Source organism: Aythya fuligula, chromosome 2 (genome assembly GCF_009819795.1).
Source record: "Aythya fuligula isolate bAytFul2 chromosome 2, bAytFul2.pri, whole genome shotgun sequence".
Taxonomy (NCBI): Eukaryota; Metazoa; Chordata; class Aves; order Anseriformes; family Anatidae; genus Aythya; species Aythya fuligula.
Window position 1 is genome coordinate 83,983,839 of NC_045560.1, and position 13,607 is coordinate 83,997,445.

General features: G+C 36.8%; 1 protein-coding gene across 7 annotated transcripts in view; it reads left to right on the forward strand.

Annotated features, from left to right (window-relative positions):
* The window catches only part of CTNND2 (catenin delta 2), a 641,797-nt gene that overhangs the window by 555,444 nt on the left and 72,746 nt on the right, over positions 1-13,607 (forward strand). For all 7 annotated transcript variants that reach the window (XM_032182073.1, XM_032182078.1, XM_032182072.1 and 4 more), the window contains 2 exons: positions 151-336; positions 5,982-6,155. In XM_032182073.1, the coding sequence (XP_032037964.1) occupies positions 151-336; positions 5,982-6,155 (360 nt within the window). The remainder of the gene's footprint in view (positions 1-150; positions 337-5,981; positions 6,156-13,607) is intronic.

The window sequence follows — 13,607 nt, forward strand, 5'->3', positions numbered from 1 at the left end:
GAACAGATAAAAATTGTGCTAGGAAAATGTATGTGCAGAGATTAGTGATATTTTGTCTGCTTTGTATACAGGGTGAGCAAGGGAAGGATTTTAATTTTTTCTGTTTCTCTTTGTTGTATTTTTTTTTTTTCTTTTTGTCACACTTTTCAGACCGTTGAAAACTGTGTGTGCATTTTGAGGAACCTCTCATACAGGCTAGCTGCAGAAACATCTCAGGGACAGCAGATGGGAACAGATGAACTTGATGGATTACTCTGTGGCGATGCCAATGGAAAAGACACGGAGAGTTCAGGGTGCTGGGGGAAGAAGAAGAAGAAAAAGAAATCACAAGATCAGGTAATGAAAGTTACTTGCGATTGCATTGCAAGTAGCTGAAATGCCTGTCATGAAAATATTAATAATTTATGCACTGTATTAGAAATAAAGTACATAGGGCATAATATGCAAAACTGTTGCCTTTGTTAATTAGCTGAGAGCTCACAGCAGAGTGTGGTTCTGCAGTAATGAAAATAAATATATTTGCTTAACAGAGCTCCGTGTTACATGTTGGCACCTGGAAACTGTAGTCATGTGTATACTGTGAATGGAATAAGTACTGTAAACTTCTCAGTCAATTAAAGGAAACTATTAATGATTAAAAGTTAGTCTTAACATTCAGATGTAACCTGCATCCATAGCCATGTGTGTAGAGTCCTTGGTACAGACAAACATTGGGCTTATAATAAGAATTATAGAATCAGAAATCATCTAAGTTGAAAAAGACCTTCAAGATCAAGTCTAATCATCAACCTGACCTCACTAAAACATGTCCCTTCAAGCCATGTCTACACATTTCTTGAACACCTCTAGGGGACTCCACCACCCCCCAGGCAGCCCATTCCAGTGCTTGACCAATTCAGATATATGTATTTGTTTCAAAGTTAGTCTCATACTCTGCCTTTGCATTTTAAGAGGAAACTATACAGGACTGAATCAAGTGATGTGAGTGAATGTTGTACATGTTTTGACATAATTAATGTTGTTAGTGAAGATTGAGAATTATGGTCTTTAATTTTCTCAAGTTATTTGAGGTACAGTTGGTTTTTGGTTTAGGTGCATTGAAAGTGTGTTTATTTCATTACTTTCCCATTCTGATGGAAAAACTGGGGAATGCTGGCAATGATATTACAGACCTTGTTTTATCACACTAAATAGCAATGAGAATGGCTGCTGATTTGTGAAATTTTTCCAGTGACCTGTGATGGCAGCAGGTAGTTCTCCATCTCTTACTAGACCTACTCCTTTCCGTTACTGCTTATTTCTCGTTCAGATTGCTCAAAGGCAATATTCATTTGAGCAAGCAATTAGGCAAACAGGGTACTTGAATAAATGATATAAACAATTATTGAAAATATTCCAGATTTCATAAAGGCAAAATCTATTAATGTGGAAGAGTTGTAGGAACATTAACAAGCTAAGATTCAGGTGCTGAAAAATGCAGTGGCCATGACTAGTAAGATTTTAATTTCACCTGTTCTTGTAGTTAAACACTGCAGTCATTAGATAGCCGGCATTTATTATGGCCTTTTGGGGGAATTCCTGTGTTAGGCTGCAATGAAATTAGAGTGCCAAATCAAACTAAGTTCATCCCATAAACCAGTCATCATCCCTGTTCCTGAATTAAGAGTTCCCACAAACTACACTTGCAGTTATCTAAAGTGCAGAAAGAAAAATAGCATGTCTGGATATGAATGGGTCGTACTGTAACACACCTGTCTTTCTTTTGTCACTTAACTTCAGATTTCTGCTCTTTACAGCACTGGCCAGTGCATCTCTTGGACAACAGTTTCCCAAAGAGATTGTTGGACTGACATGCCTAGGGACAGCTGGCATAGACTTCCACAGTCACTAGGATATGCAGAATGAGAAATCATTGTCCTGTTTGTTTAAAAGTCTTTGGAATTTCAAAAAATGCTTTTGGTGAGGACTGTTAAATTGCTGATACAAATTTTTATTTTATTTTTTTTTAATGCGGATACAAAGAGCATAGCTACAGCATTATAAGAGTATCTTAAATGCCTAGGATCACTGGAGAAAGTTTTTAGACATTAATGGATTTTGTTTGGTTGTGGTTCGTTTTTTTTTTTTCCCTAGATATTCTTGTTTTAATAGTCATATTTTGTATAGGAAAATGTCTATGTTTAATAAATGAAAATGAAATCACTTGTTTTGTTATCAGAGGTAAAAGACATTTATATTTTGATACTCTTTAATAACACCTCCTAATTTACATTTTTAGTGGGGAAAAAATAGAGAACACTGAACTCTTACACAGTTGAAACCTTTCCAGTTATTCAGTATAATCCTGCGATAAACATATTTTTTTATTAAAAGAGAAATAATGTGATAGATAATTGGTTGTGTGGCACGGAGAAGCACCTCAGTGAGTGATCTTTTGCTCCTCTCAAAGTTCCTTAGTAATGTGAAAACTTGAAAAACTTATTAGAGTACTCTTACTCTCAAAAGTCTTTAAGTTCTTAAAGATTTTTATATTCAGCTTTTTATTCTTCTTGACTTTCATCTCTTCTTTGCACCAGTTTCAGGAAATGAGAGATTCGTATCTTACCCACATAACGAACAGTTTGTCAGCTTCAGCCACAATATATGTGGGTAATTTCAGCTGAAGCAGGGAAGCCTGAAAAGAATACTTGTTTATGACTTGCTTCCTCCTTAGCATAAGCTAGGAAGAGTAATTGAATATAGTTGTCTTCTTTTTCAGAGGTGCCTACTACATCCATAGCCTATCTCAAATAGACCTTATTGATCATTCCTGATGGTCTGCAACAACACAGTAACTGTCCCAGTAATTCACTGGTTAGAGTCATTTAACACACTGCCTCGGCTCATTAATATTGAGCAAGGTGAACTACAGAGCAACTTCTGCCACGTCTTAGCCACTGTTTGAGAAAATGTATTGTTATATCGTTTTGGGGAAATTGCCTTTTTTGACTTGGGAAGTTGATGTTTATATCTATAGAAAAGAAAATAAATGGGTGAAGATCAGGAGAATTTCTTTAGCGGTAACTTCTTTTCTGACCTGTGTTAGTCCCACATGCCTCGTGTCTCAGGTGAGGCGCTGGTCTCATCTAGGAGGAAGATGCCAGAAGCCATTAAGCCCTTCCGTGAGTTTAGATGAGATCACACATGCAGGAGGAAAGAGCTAAGCGTGGAAATAGGGAGAGCATGAAAGGTCACGGGTGTTTTTGCCCTCTGCCTCCCAGAAAGGATCAGAACCTGGCTACAGGAGCATCTTTTTTTGTGACCCTTTGTTGCATGACCCTTAAGAGGCTACCACAGGCGCAGTACGCATGCTGTGCATGATTAGGAGTTAACCCCTGCCTGTGCATGCCACTCAGCTGCTCCTGGCACACACATACCAAGTCTGAAGAACAGTGCAGGAGGCTTAAGCAGTGCTTCACCGCCTTTACTACACCCTTGCCACATGTGCATGTGAGGTACCAAACCCTTCGTCACCCCTCCAGTGACTCTGAGGCATCACAGAGTTGAGAAAAGGTCTCCCACAGACATTTTCCTTCGTAGTTGGTGATAAATTTATGTGATTATGCACTAAAAGTGAGTAGCAAGAACAGCAGGGAAATGCAGTAATCTGTCACACATTTTTTAAAAATACTTTCTCATTACTGGGAAGAATGGCAAAACCGTGTTAAATATTAATTTATCTGCAATTATGATTCCTAGTGCGTTATATGTACCAATACAGCGTGACCACATATACAGCTCTATTCACATCAGCTGATTTTCACTGATTTTCAGCAGTCCTTGGGATTGTATGAGTGTAAATACTTGAGTTTGTTGTGTTTTTTTTTTTTTAATTATATCCCCACATGTGCACAAAAAGTATATTGGATAGATCTGATACATTTGATACATGATAGGTACTTTGTCCCTGAAATTGTATAATAATCACCCTGTGCAAACTGTGTTCAGTTGTATAATGCATCTGTGATACATGCAAATTGGAATGAGATGGATGAAGACCTGAACTTGTGCCCTCAGACATCGCAAGTCAATCATTAGTGGACTTACTAAGCCCAGATTTGGTGTGAAGTCAGATTTGATCTCGAAGACATGTTTTTCATTTGTTTTCCAAAAAGTTCTGACAGTGCAAATGATTGAACTCCAAGAGTTAAAATAAGAAGCAGGTTTTTATGTATTTTTTATGAGCTGGCAAGAGGACGTTTCTGGCAAGAATGGTGATTTATGTGGACTAAATTGGAGAACAGTGTCATATACAGTGAAATGAACCTATTGGTTTAAAGGCAGAAATGAATTGAAAAAAAATCTTAGAACAGCCCTATAACACCATTTTTTTAAAGTGACTTTTTTGTTCCAGAAGGCAGTTTTCCTCTTGTTTCCCAGCCACAGCTGGGTATTGCTGTGCCAATTCTCTTAAACTATTGTAACTTTTGGCCAGTGCAGTGAATTTTATATCAGAGCAACTTTCTGGTTTTGAGTAATAGCTCGTGTGTTAAACAGTCCCACTAGCTTTCCATTTTGGTGTTTGTTTTACTTTAATTCAGAAAAAAAATAAAAAAGTATTCTTGATTCTCAGAAGTAATCTAGCAAAATCTTGTTGCGATTGATTAAGATATGTTAACTGTTACTGGATAAGGCTTCATTGTCCTTTAGATTATACATAGATTTCTAAAATTAGCTTAAATAAAATTATAGTTTATACTTCTTGAAAATGAGAGAATCTAGGTCTTTCCCAGTGTGAGTACTGTTGTTGTTATGAATCACAACTGATTAAATCAACTAGGAAAATTAACAGTTGCAAATCGACACGAGAAATTAATTTGCCTGTGCTAACTTTGTATGTCTAGTAGATATTTAATGTTCTGATACATATTTTTTATCTACATAATCACAGTGGGCATTAAAAGCTTTATTTTGTACCACAACATGAAATCTGTACATGTCAGAGGTGCTATAAAAAAGACTGTATTAAAAAGTCAAGGCTTGGTTTTAGTAGGGGTATTAAGACTGCAAATTTTCTAAATCCATTTATCAGTGCAAAGCAAAGTAAAATACACATTTACTGCATATGTAGATAAAAATCATGTATTTAAAATATCATTAAAAATGTATTCCACAAATTACTTTTGTTTAGAAAAATAAAAATGGTCCTTGAATTTCCTTCTTTTAAGATGTTTCATGCTTAAGTGCAAGTTTTGTGCATTCCAGTAGAAAGGTAAATCAGTGTTCTTCTAGAATAAGGTTTCTCTTTCCAGTAGGAGTAGCTTTTATGCAATATCCAGCTTGTTGTCCAGGTTTTAATATCGACTATTTTGGATATCAGGCTAGGATCATTTTCATGACAAAACACTGTATTTGGTGGGAGGAAGAGTGTATTTATGTGAGAGTTGGTCCTACCAAACAAATCAGAATCTAAAACCTGAAGGGTTGCCTGATGCTATGGCCAAATGCACGCAGAACACATGCAGGCATTCAGAAGTTACATGGCTGGGGAAGATTTACACCTCAGCCATGCTTGGGCCTGTCAAGGGATGGCATGCTCATGCCCTTGAATGATTTAGTTTTCTAGAGTTGTTAGTTTTTCCCTCTCATGAAAAGAGAGATTGCAGAGAACTGATCCGATCTCTTCCTGTGCAAGTTCTAGATTTACCTCTTAATACACTTATGTTCAGTCATTTTCTGTTCCCAACCAAACAAATAAATGTCAGCTAGCTATGTCACTGTGATTTTTGCCAATGCTACAGCTCTTCTGTAAAGAGTGTTCTGTAGGAAATTTCGTTTCCCTATGAAGAACCATCACATGAAATGCTAAAATTGAGAGTGTTTGCTTGTGTGCGTGCAGATGCCTACATGCACACACATACAAGGTGTTATAGCTTCAACTGAGACAGTTCTCAAGTATGTCACTGTTTCTTGCTGACAATCTGATTTCTATTTTCCCACAGTGGGATGGAGTAGGACCTCTCCCAGACTGTGCAGAACCACCCAAAGGAATCCAGATGCTGTGGCACCCTTCAATAGTCAAACCCTACCTCACACTTCTTTCTGAGTGCTCAAATCCAGACACGCTGGAGGGGGCAGCAGGGGCACTGCAGAACTTGGCTGCTGGGAGTTGGAAGGTAGGAATATTGACCTGATAAGTTTTTCTTTTTAATTCAGAACTTTCTACAAATGACAGCAAATTGTTGGTATAAGTTTATCTGAGTGCTCCTGATAGTGGAATAACTCTCTGTTTTCACAGAACTATCTGCAGTCAAAGCTGAGATAGTATTTTAAGTCTTCTGAATTGATACAGATAATCATATCATAGGAAAAGTCAGCACACAGCAGTGAAAATCACATTGGTCAAGTATGAAAAATTGCTGCTGAAAAACAATATCCAAATGTGGAGATGCAACATCTTTATGAATCTGTAGTGGCAGAACCATGAAAAATGAGTCAAAAATATCACCAGTGACAATCAGATGAAACCATATTGTTTTGTCACTGCAGAAACTGGTTGACATTTTGTTTCCTATGAGAAAGTAGGCAGGAACATAACAAGATATAAATTAAATGATGCCAACACGAATAATTTCATCATCTACTTTTTTAAAATATTAAGAAATTATTAACATATGCCAACAGAATGAGTAAACGTGTACAATTAGCAAGAAAATGCTTAGTCAAAGCACTATGTTCCAGCGAATTCTACTTTTCAGTTGTAATCTAATGATCCATTTTTCCCTCTCCAATTATTTCTGGTGTACTGAGGAAAAAAAATAAGAATTCATTTACTAGATTTAGAAAATATTCCTGGATTTAAAATAAATTGGTAAAATCAGAGATAACAGATGAGCTTGTGTCGTGGTTTAACCCGGCCGGCAGCTAAACACCACGCAGCCGTTCGCTCACCCTCCCCCTCCCTCTCTGGGACGGCTTGATTTACTTTTTAGGGCAATTTCTTCATCCCTTTTCTGATGTCAAACTGATTTGATTGGGTGAAAGTACTATCTATCTAATCCTGTTGTATAAAGGTAATGCATTGGTTTACTCTCCATGGGAAGTTTTCATATTTACAATGAACATATACATGTATGTATAGGGAAATGCAGTTACGAAAGTTAGGTCTTAGAAGATGTCCTGTTTGGTTTTAAGCATGTGGTCATTCGTATGTGAAGTGTGTATAAGTACCAATTTCAGTAAGTATTAATTTCGAAATATTAGACCTGAGGCTAATGAATGTCATTTTTTTCCCATACAATTTTATTGGAAGTTGAGTTGGCACATTCAGCAGATCTTTAGAGGCTGATTGTGTTTTTTTTGAGTACTGCATTCCACCAAACTTATAAAATTCATTTGACTGTTGCATTCTATGACATGATGAAGTGAGTGAAAAGTCTCTGTCCAGTGGTTTTGCCCTACGAAGTGCTATGTATACACTGTGCCTGAAAATCATTATAATTTTATTATTCTCATATCGTAGACCACATCAGATGATTGTGTAATTCTGGCACAGAAAAGTGATAAATGTGTTTTATTCATCCGGGAATGGGTGTAGCCCCAGTCCAAATGAGAAAACAATGCATTCATATTTGCCAGCACTAATAGGAGTGCTAAAATCCAAGCAGTGCCCTCTCTCCCATTTCTAATAAATCTGTATCTGTCGTCCTTTAGTTCACAGATGTGTACAGTGAACTAGAGAGGAAGAAGAGCTCCGCAGAGCTCTTGGACAAGTGATATGGTGGAATAACTGATTTGAACTTTTAATACTATTCATGCTGATACCATGGAAAAAGCTTGGTTGTTCTCTTGTTGCTCTATTTTTCTAAAGATTCACCAATTTCATTACAAGTGATGTGCAGACACAGAATGAATATCCTTAATTTCACATGTCATACCAGCCATTTTTGTGAGGGGAATAATCCTCTTTGGGGATTACATAAGCATTGATGTTTCCACCTTTTGACCTCTCTTTTCCACTGCTGCAGTCTTCTGGATATAAAATGACTGGAATAAAAGATAGAAAAATCTTAAGAGGTTATTCCTAAGGGAGATTTTCTTTCTTCTTTTCTTTTTCTTTTTGTTGAGCTCCTGCAAGAAATTATGTTTGTATAAAGAATGGGAAAATGGGAAATGATTTTTTTTTTCTTGAACTTTATCAAGAAGTACTTTCTAATAAAGCAAAAGAGGAAAAGAGCAAACTGTATTATAACAGATGAAGTTGCAATTAATAATAAATAGCAATTGTGGTGGTATTTTCCCCCCCCAAATAACATAATCTTAATGCCAGAAGAATTCCAGAGTATATGAGGTAGCCAGTGCACCAGGCACTCATACACTTCCAAAGATACAGTCTGGTCTGGAAAAAAAAAATCCAGTGCAGTTCATATACATGTATTTGTATGGTTCTTTTCTAGCAGTTCCACCCTTCTTGTTCCTGTGGTATAAAGCTGACTAAATCCCCTTTGGTAACAGAGAGGTAACACTTTTAACACAGGCAGTGCTTAATCAATGTCATTATGAAGGGAAAGTGAGCAGATAAAAGGAAGCCTCAAATAATTACAAAAAAAAAAAAAAAAAAGTCTAAGGGATTTAGATAAATGTCTTCCACCAGAATTAACAGATGATGTGTGTCTAAATCCCCTAGACTACTTTTCAAAGTTTCAGACACAGAAGCAGCAGTACATAGCTCTAAGGATTAACAGATGAAAAGGGCTGAAAGTGTTTTTATTTCGGGGAATACAGTTTTTCATTGATCCATACACGTAAAATCAACATATGCACATAATAAATCTTAATCTCTAGTACATTTTTAGCACTGTTTCACTTGCAGGAATTCCTTCTAAAGCCAAGCACTATAAAAAAAAAAAAAAAAGTGCTAAATAAATGTATTTGCATAAAACTATTCTGTGAAGATAAAACACTTTGGGCCAATGTTTTGCCATAATATTACCCGAAGTTCTGCCATGTATTGCCCACTTGTAGAGTAAATTTGATTTTTTTGATATGACTAATACAATATTTGGTCCCTACAGTTATTATCAGAACCCAAGCAATCTGTAATGAATCAAAAAAGGAGCATAATGGTGACAAATACATTAAGCAGTCGAAATGTAAGTTTACCAATAAAACATGATTCTGACCTGAGGTGAGAGAAAGGATATTTTCAGTGCAAGAATTTAACTTGGGAAAGATGATGTCTGTATATCTTGATTTTGACACATATTCTGGTTCTGAAGAATAGATTGACAGTTTACACAGAAAGCAGGATTTTGGAGTAGAGGCTGTTTCAGGTGAATATGGAAGTTCCTTCATGTTGCTTTACTGCACCGGGCATAATTACACAGGGAGGACACAGGTATTTGAATCTGGTGGAAAGAAATCCATTACTTTCATGGAAAATGACATGCATATGCTGTATGATGATAATGGTGGATTTCTGGAGACTCATTGCTTTCCAAAAAGTTCTCCCCCATCAAATCATAACCAGGGTAATCTCACAGTATCCTGAACTTCCTGCAGGCACAAGGAATGGCACATTAAAAGGAGAGGCATTGATTTTAGTTGTTTTCTTTCATTTCCACTGTTACTTTTTTTTTTTCCAGAAGTAGACTTTATCTAATTGTATTTATTACACTTCCAATTATACTTAATTTGAACTTGTATTCTAAGGCTGCTTACAACAGTGAAATAATAAAAACCTAAGCAAATACATTTCTCATCAAACTTAGTGACAGTTTTCCCTGAGCAAATAAGGTTTGGGGTAGCCTTTTGAAGTGGTGGAGACTCTTTACCTCCCATTAGGTATCCACTTCGATTGGGAGCTCTGTTAGCTTTCCTTACCGTTTAATTAGGGTGTTGTCAAGTTTGTGGAGTATCCACAAATAGAAACAGGAGGTTCACTGACTCACCCTGCTACATTCCAAAGACACCTGTCTACTCATTAAGAAATTTCTGTCACTGTAACACTTCAGACTTGAAGTCCTTTCTGCAACCTCATATCGTTTATTTTAATACTTTGGATATCAAAAAATTATGAGGTATAACATTACAAGACTTATCCTGTAAAAGGAAATCTCCAGTTATTTTTATGTACAGTCTGGCATCAGTACGTTTCCTTGGATGGTGGGAATAAAAGAAGAGGCAAGTTCTTGTTAGTTTTCACCTTGGTCAATAGGCTATTAATGCATTCTATCTACTGAGCATGTAAAAAGTTATGTTCAAAATGTCCTGCAGTTAACAATGTCAAGAATCCAAGGTTATGTCCTTTCTGAACAACATTTTGCTCTCAGAAAGAAAGGAGAGATATTGAGATATCTGTATATTTTTATGTTTAGCTATATATGTCTGACAGCTAAATTTAGGCTGCTGTCAGTTTATCTGCCAGAGAAATTTTTGTTGCTGTGAACTCGTCACCTGCAATGTTATTTGCTCTCTTACTTACAATTAAAAATACAGTGTTGTCACCACAAGTATAATGTCCTTAGTTTTGGTAAACCCCTAAAACCTCATTTCTTCATTCACATGACCCTGTTTTGTTTTAATGTGCTACTATAACTTGTAAAGGTAATGCATAAACACTTCCTGCATCTGCTTTAATGGCAGGATGGCTGGCTTCATTTTCCTAAGCAACCATTAGTCTCTTGAGCTCTGTAACACTAGGAACAAGTGCTTCTCTGTTTAAGTCTTGCAAGAGTATGAAGACAGAACATTCCTCGGGTTCTTTCTGCCTCCTGTAGTGCTCTTTGGTTAGACAACAGAATGTCCCTGCCTTTGATCCCCAACAGGTACAAAACCCATGTGAATGGGGTTTCTGGGTCGACGGCCTGATCTCTTGAGATAGCTAGATGAGATACCAGTCTTTGTTCCTTAGGCAAACAACTACATTTATTTTCTTAATTCCATCCTGGAGAAATCTGAGTCTCCAGGGAGTAAGAGCTCTATTAAGTAAATTATTAGATAAAGAAACTGAAAACATAAAAGGGACTGATTCAGTCAGAAGGTCAGTGCAGCGACTTCAAAGAGTAGAAAGAAAAGAGTTTGGAGCGCCTTGCCATCCAAACACTTGCAGATAATGAATAATTATTGTCTAAAATAGCAGACATCAAGGTTATCAATCTTCCTCTTATCAGGCAAGGCCATATTGTGGGTTTCTTGCCAGGCTTTTCTGGTGACTAATTATTTACATGTTAATCCTTCAGAGTTTCATCAGGCTGTGCCAGGAGGATATTTTTTGGATTCCAGTGAAAAGACTTTCTTTTCTTTTCTGCAAAGTATTAGTATTATGAACTCTTATATGACCGGATGGAGAAGACCACTTACAACACACCAGCAAATCCACAAAGACAAACTTTTTAAGGAATCAATGCATTAATCTAGCAGGAATTCTTACCTGGCTGGAATCTCCTGCATAGATTAGGCTGCAGGAATTAGTACAGAGAAGCCTATTAGCCCTGTAGGAAAGATAATGATATTGAAGGGCCAAGAAGATATTCAAGAAACAAGACCTGCTGCTGGAAACAGCAGTATCATTGACATCGTGGGGAGATCAACATGGGTATCAGTTTGTTGAATGGGAGCACAGCCTAGTAATGCGAGTGCAGTATATAAGTATACGCAGTCAATTTTCTTCCCATGATATGCATCACTTTTGTCCTGAAGCCTTTCTTTTATAATGATAGTAGGTGCGACACTTAGAAAAGTCATTGTAATTGCTCTTAGATCATTTTGAATACAAATTACCCACTTGTACTGCAGAATCAAGAAAGACAAGGTGCAAAGACAGCTCCTTCTGAACTTCATCTTTCTCAAACACTTGAGAAAGATGTCTTGAAGACATTGAAGATGTCTTCTGTTAACAGCATTTAAGTTTTCCTTTATTTATTTATTTGTGTATTTTTACCCACCCTATTATACATTTCTCTCTAAGGTCTAAGGTCCTGGAGCAAGAGGAAAGTAACCAGTTAATACATCACAGCAAATTCTGTCTCTAATCTTCCTGGTTCTGTTGGTAATTTGGTTTGCTCCATCACACCTACTGCCCTGATTTGGCTTTCGTTTTGTGTTTTTTGTCTCTCCAGTTCCCCTTAACACTTAGTATCTCTACAGAGTCTCTGCATCACAGTGTTGACCTGTAGCAATACAATGCTGATTCTAGTCAAAACTGGAGTATATGATGTTGAAATGTTCTGAAGGTATTCAGATAATGCTGATGTCAGTGGCAGGAAAGTGAATCCATCCAAAATATCAAGTCTATTCAATTGTTGGCATTCCTTGGGGGTTTTTGTTTGTTTGTTTGACTGGTTTGGTTTGGTTTCTTTTTTTGTTTTCATTTTGTGCTAGGCATTTGTTCACTTTAGTTTGTTCTCCTCTGTCAGTGATTTACAGGAGAATATAGAAAACTATGTAAAACACTAGAAGGAGTTAACTTGTTAAATGCTTTCAAAATTTTCTTTAAAAGAGAAATAAGTTTGATACAGATGAATTACTCTTTTGTTGAATTTTAACCTGATGTAATCTTAATCCCTACAGGCATTCAGCTTTGGAAAGAGTCCTTTATAATAATAACAGTGGCAAACTAAGAAATAATTTTCCAGATTACTGTATTTTTCTTCTTAATTACCGTGACAAAAATAAAAGAGAAACTACTAATGAAAGTAGACGTAGCGGAGCACTAGATTCCTTCAAAGTGATGTATAGTAGTTATGCTGTCCGAATTCAATTATCGGTAAAGACTATTCGTGCACAGATTGTGGCTCCTGTGCTTGTCTCTGATAATTTAGCTGCAATCTGATGCAGCAATAATGATTTTGTTTGTTTCCTTGTTCCATCTGAAGTGTGCGCCATTCCCATAGGAGTTCTTTCTCTTTACAAACTGAACAGTTATTTGATCATTGACACCGCTGCTGATTTGTGGAGTAACAGTATGATTAAGTATATTGGCAGAGTGCCTCACTTACCAATAGGCAACAAACCCTTTGTCTCTTTTCTTTTTTATGATTTTTCATCTCTTTCTTTTATACTCCACTGAGCTCATATTAGCAGCTGACCTGCAATGTGGAAATGTAGGAATGTTCATGATGGCTTTAGGCAAACAAAAGAATTATCACTATACGCAAGAGTGAATCAATTTTTCCATTCTCTGAGAGAATAAAATAGCAGTTTTGAGGCATCTCAATTTGAGTATTCCTGAAATACACAGAGCACAGCATAATTGCTTGCAGAGACTTGTCCTAATTGGCAGTTTAAGGGAAGAGACACAGACAGTTCCTACCACTTGCGAAATGGAAAGTTCTCCGGAGACTGTTGAAACAATTAATAGACATTTCTGACTTTCTGCCTAAGGTGCTTCACTTGAAACAGAGCCAAAATGATAGCGATTTGCCATGAGAAGCCTGTGAACTTTTCCAAAGCAGATGGCATTCTCACCACTCTTTTCCACTTTCAGAAAAGGGAGCTGGGGGGGGAAGAGGAGTGTGTAGGGGAGAGGAGTGATTTCACGCATTCTTTTCTGTCTTTCGCCTATTGTTTTATTTATGTGTTTGCATATGTGCATCTGTAAAACATTATAGCTGGAAGTTTCCCCGTAT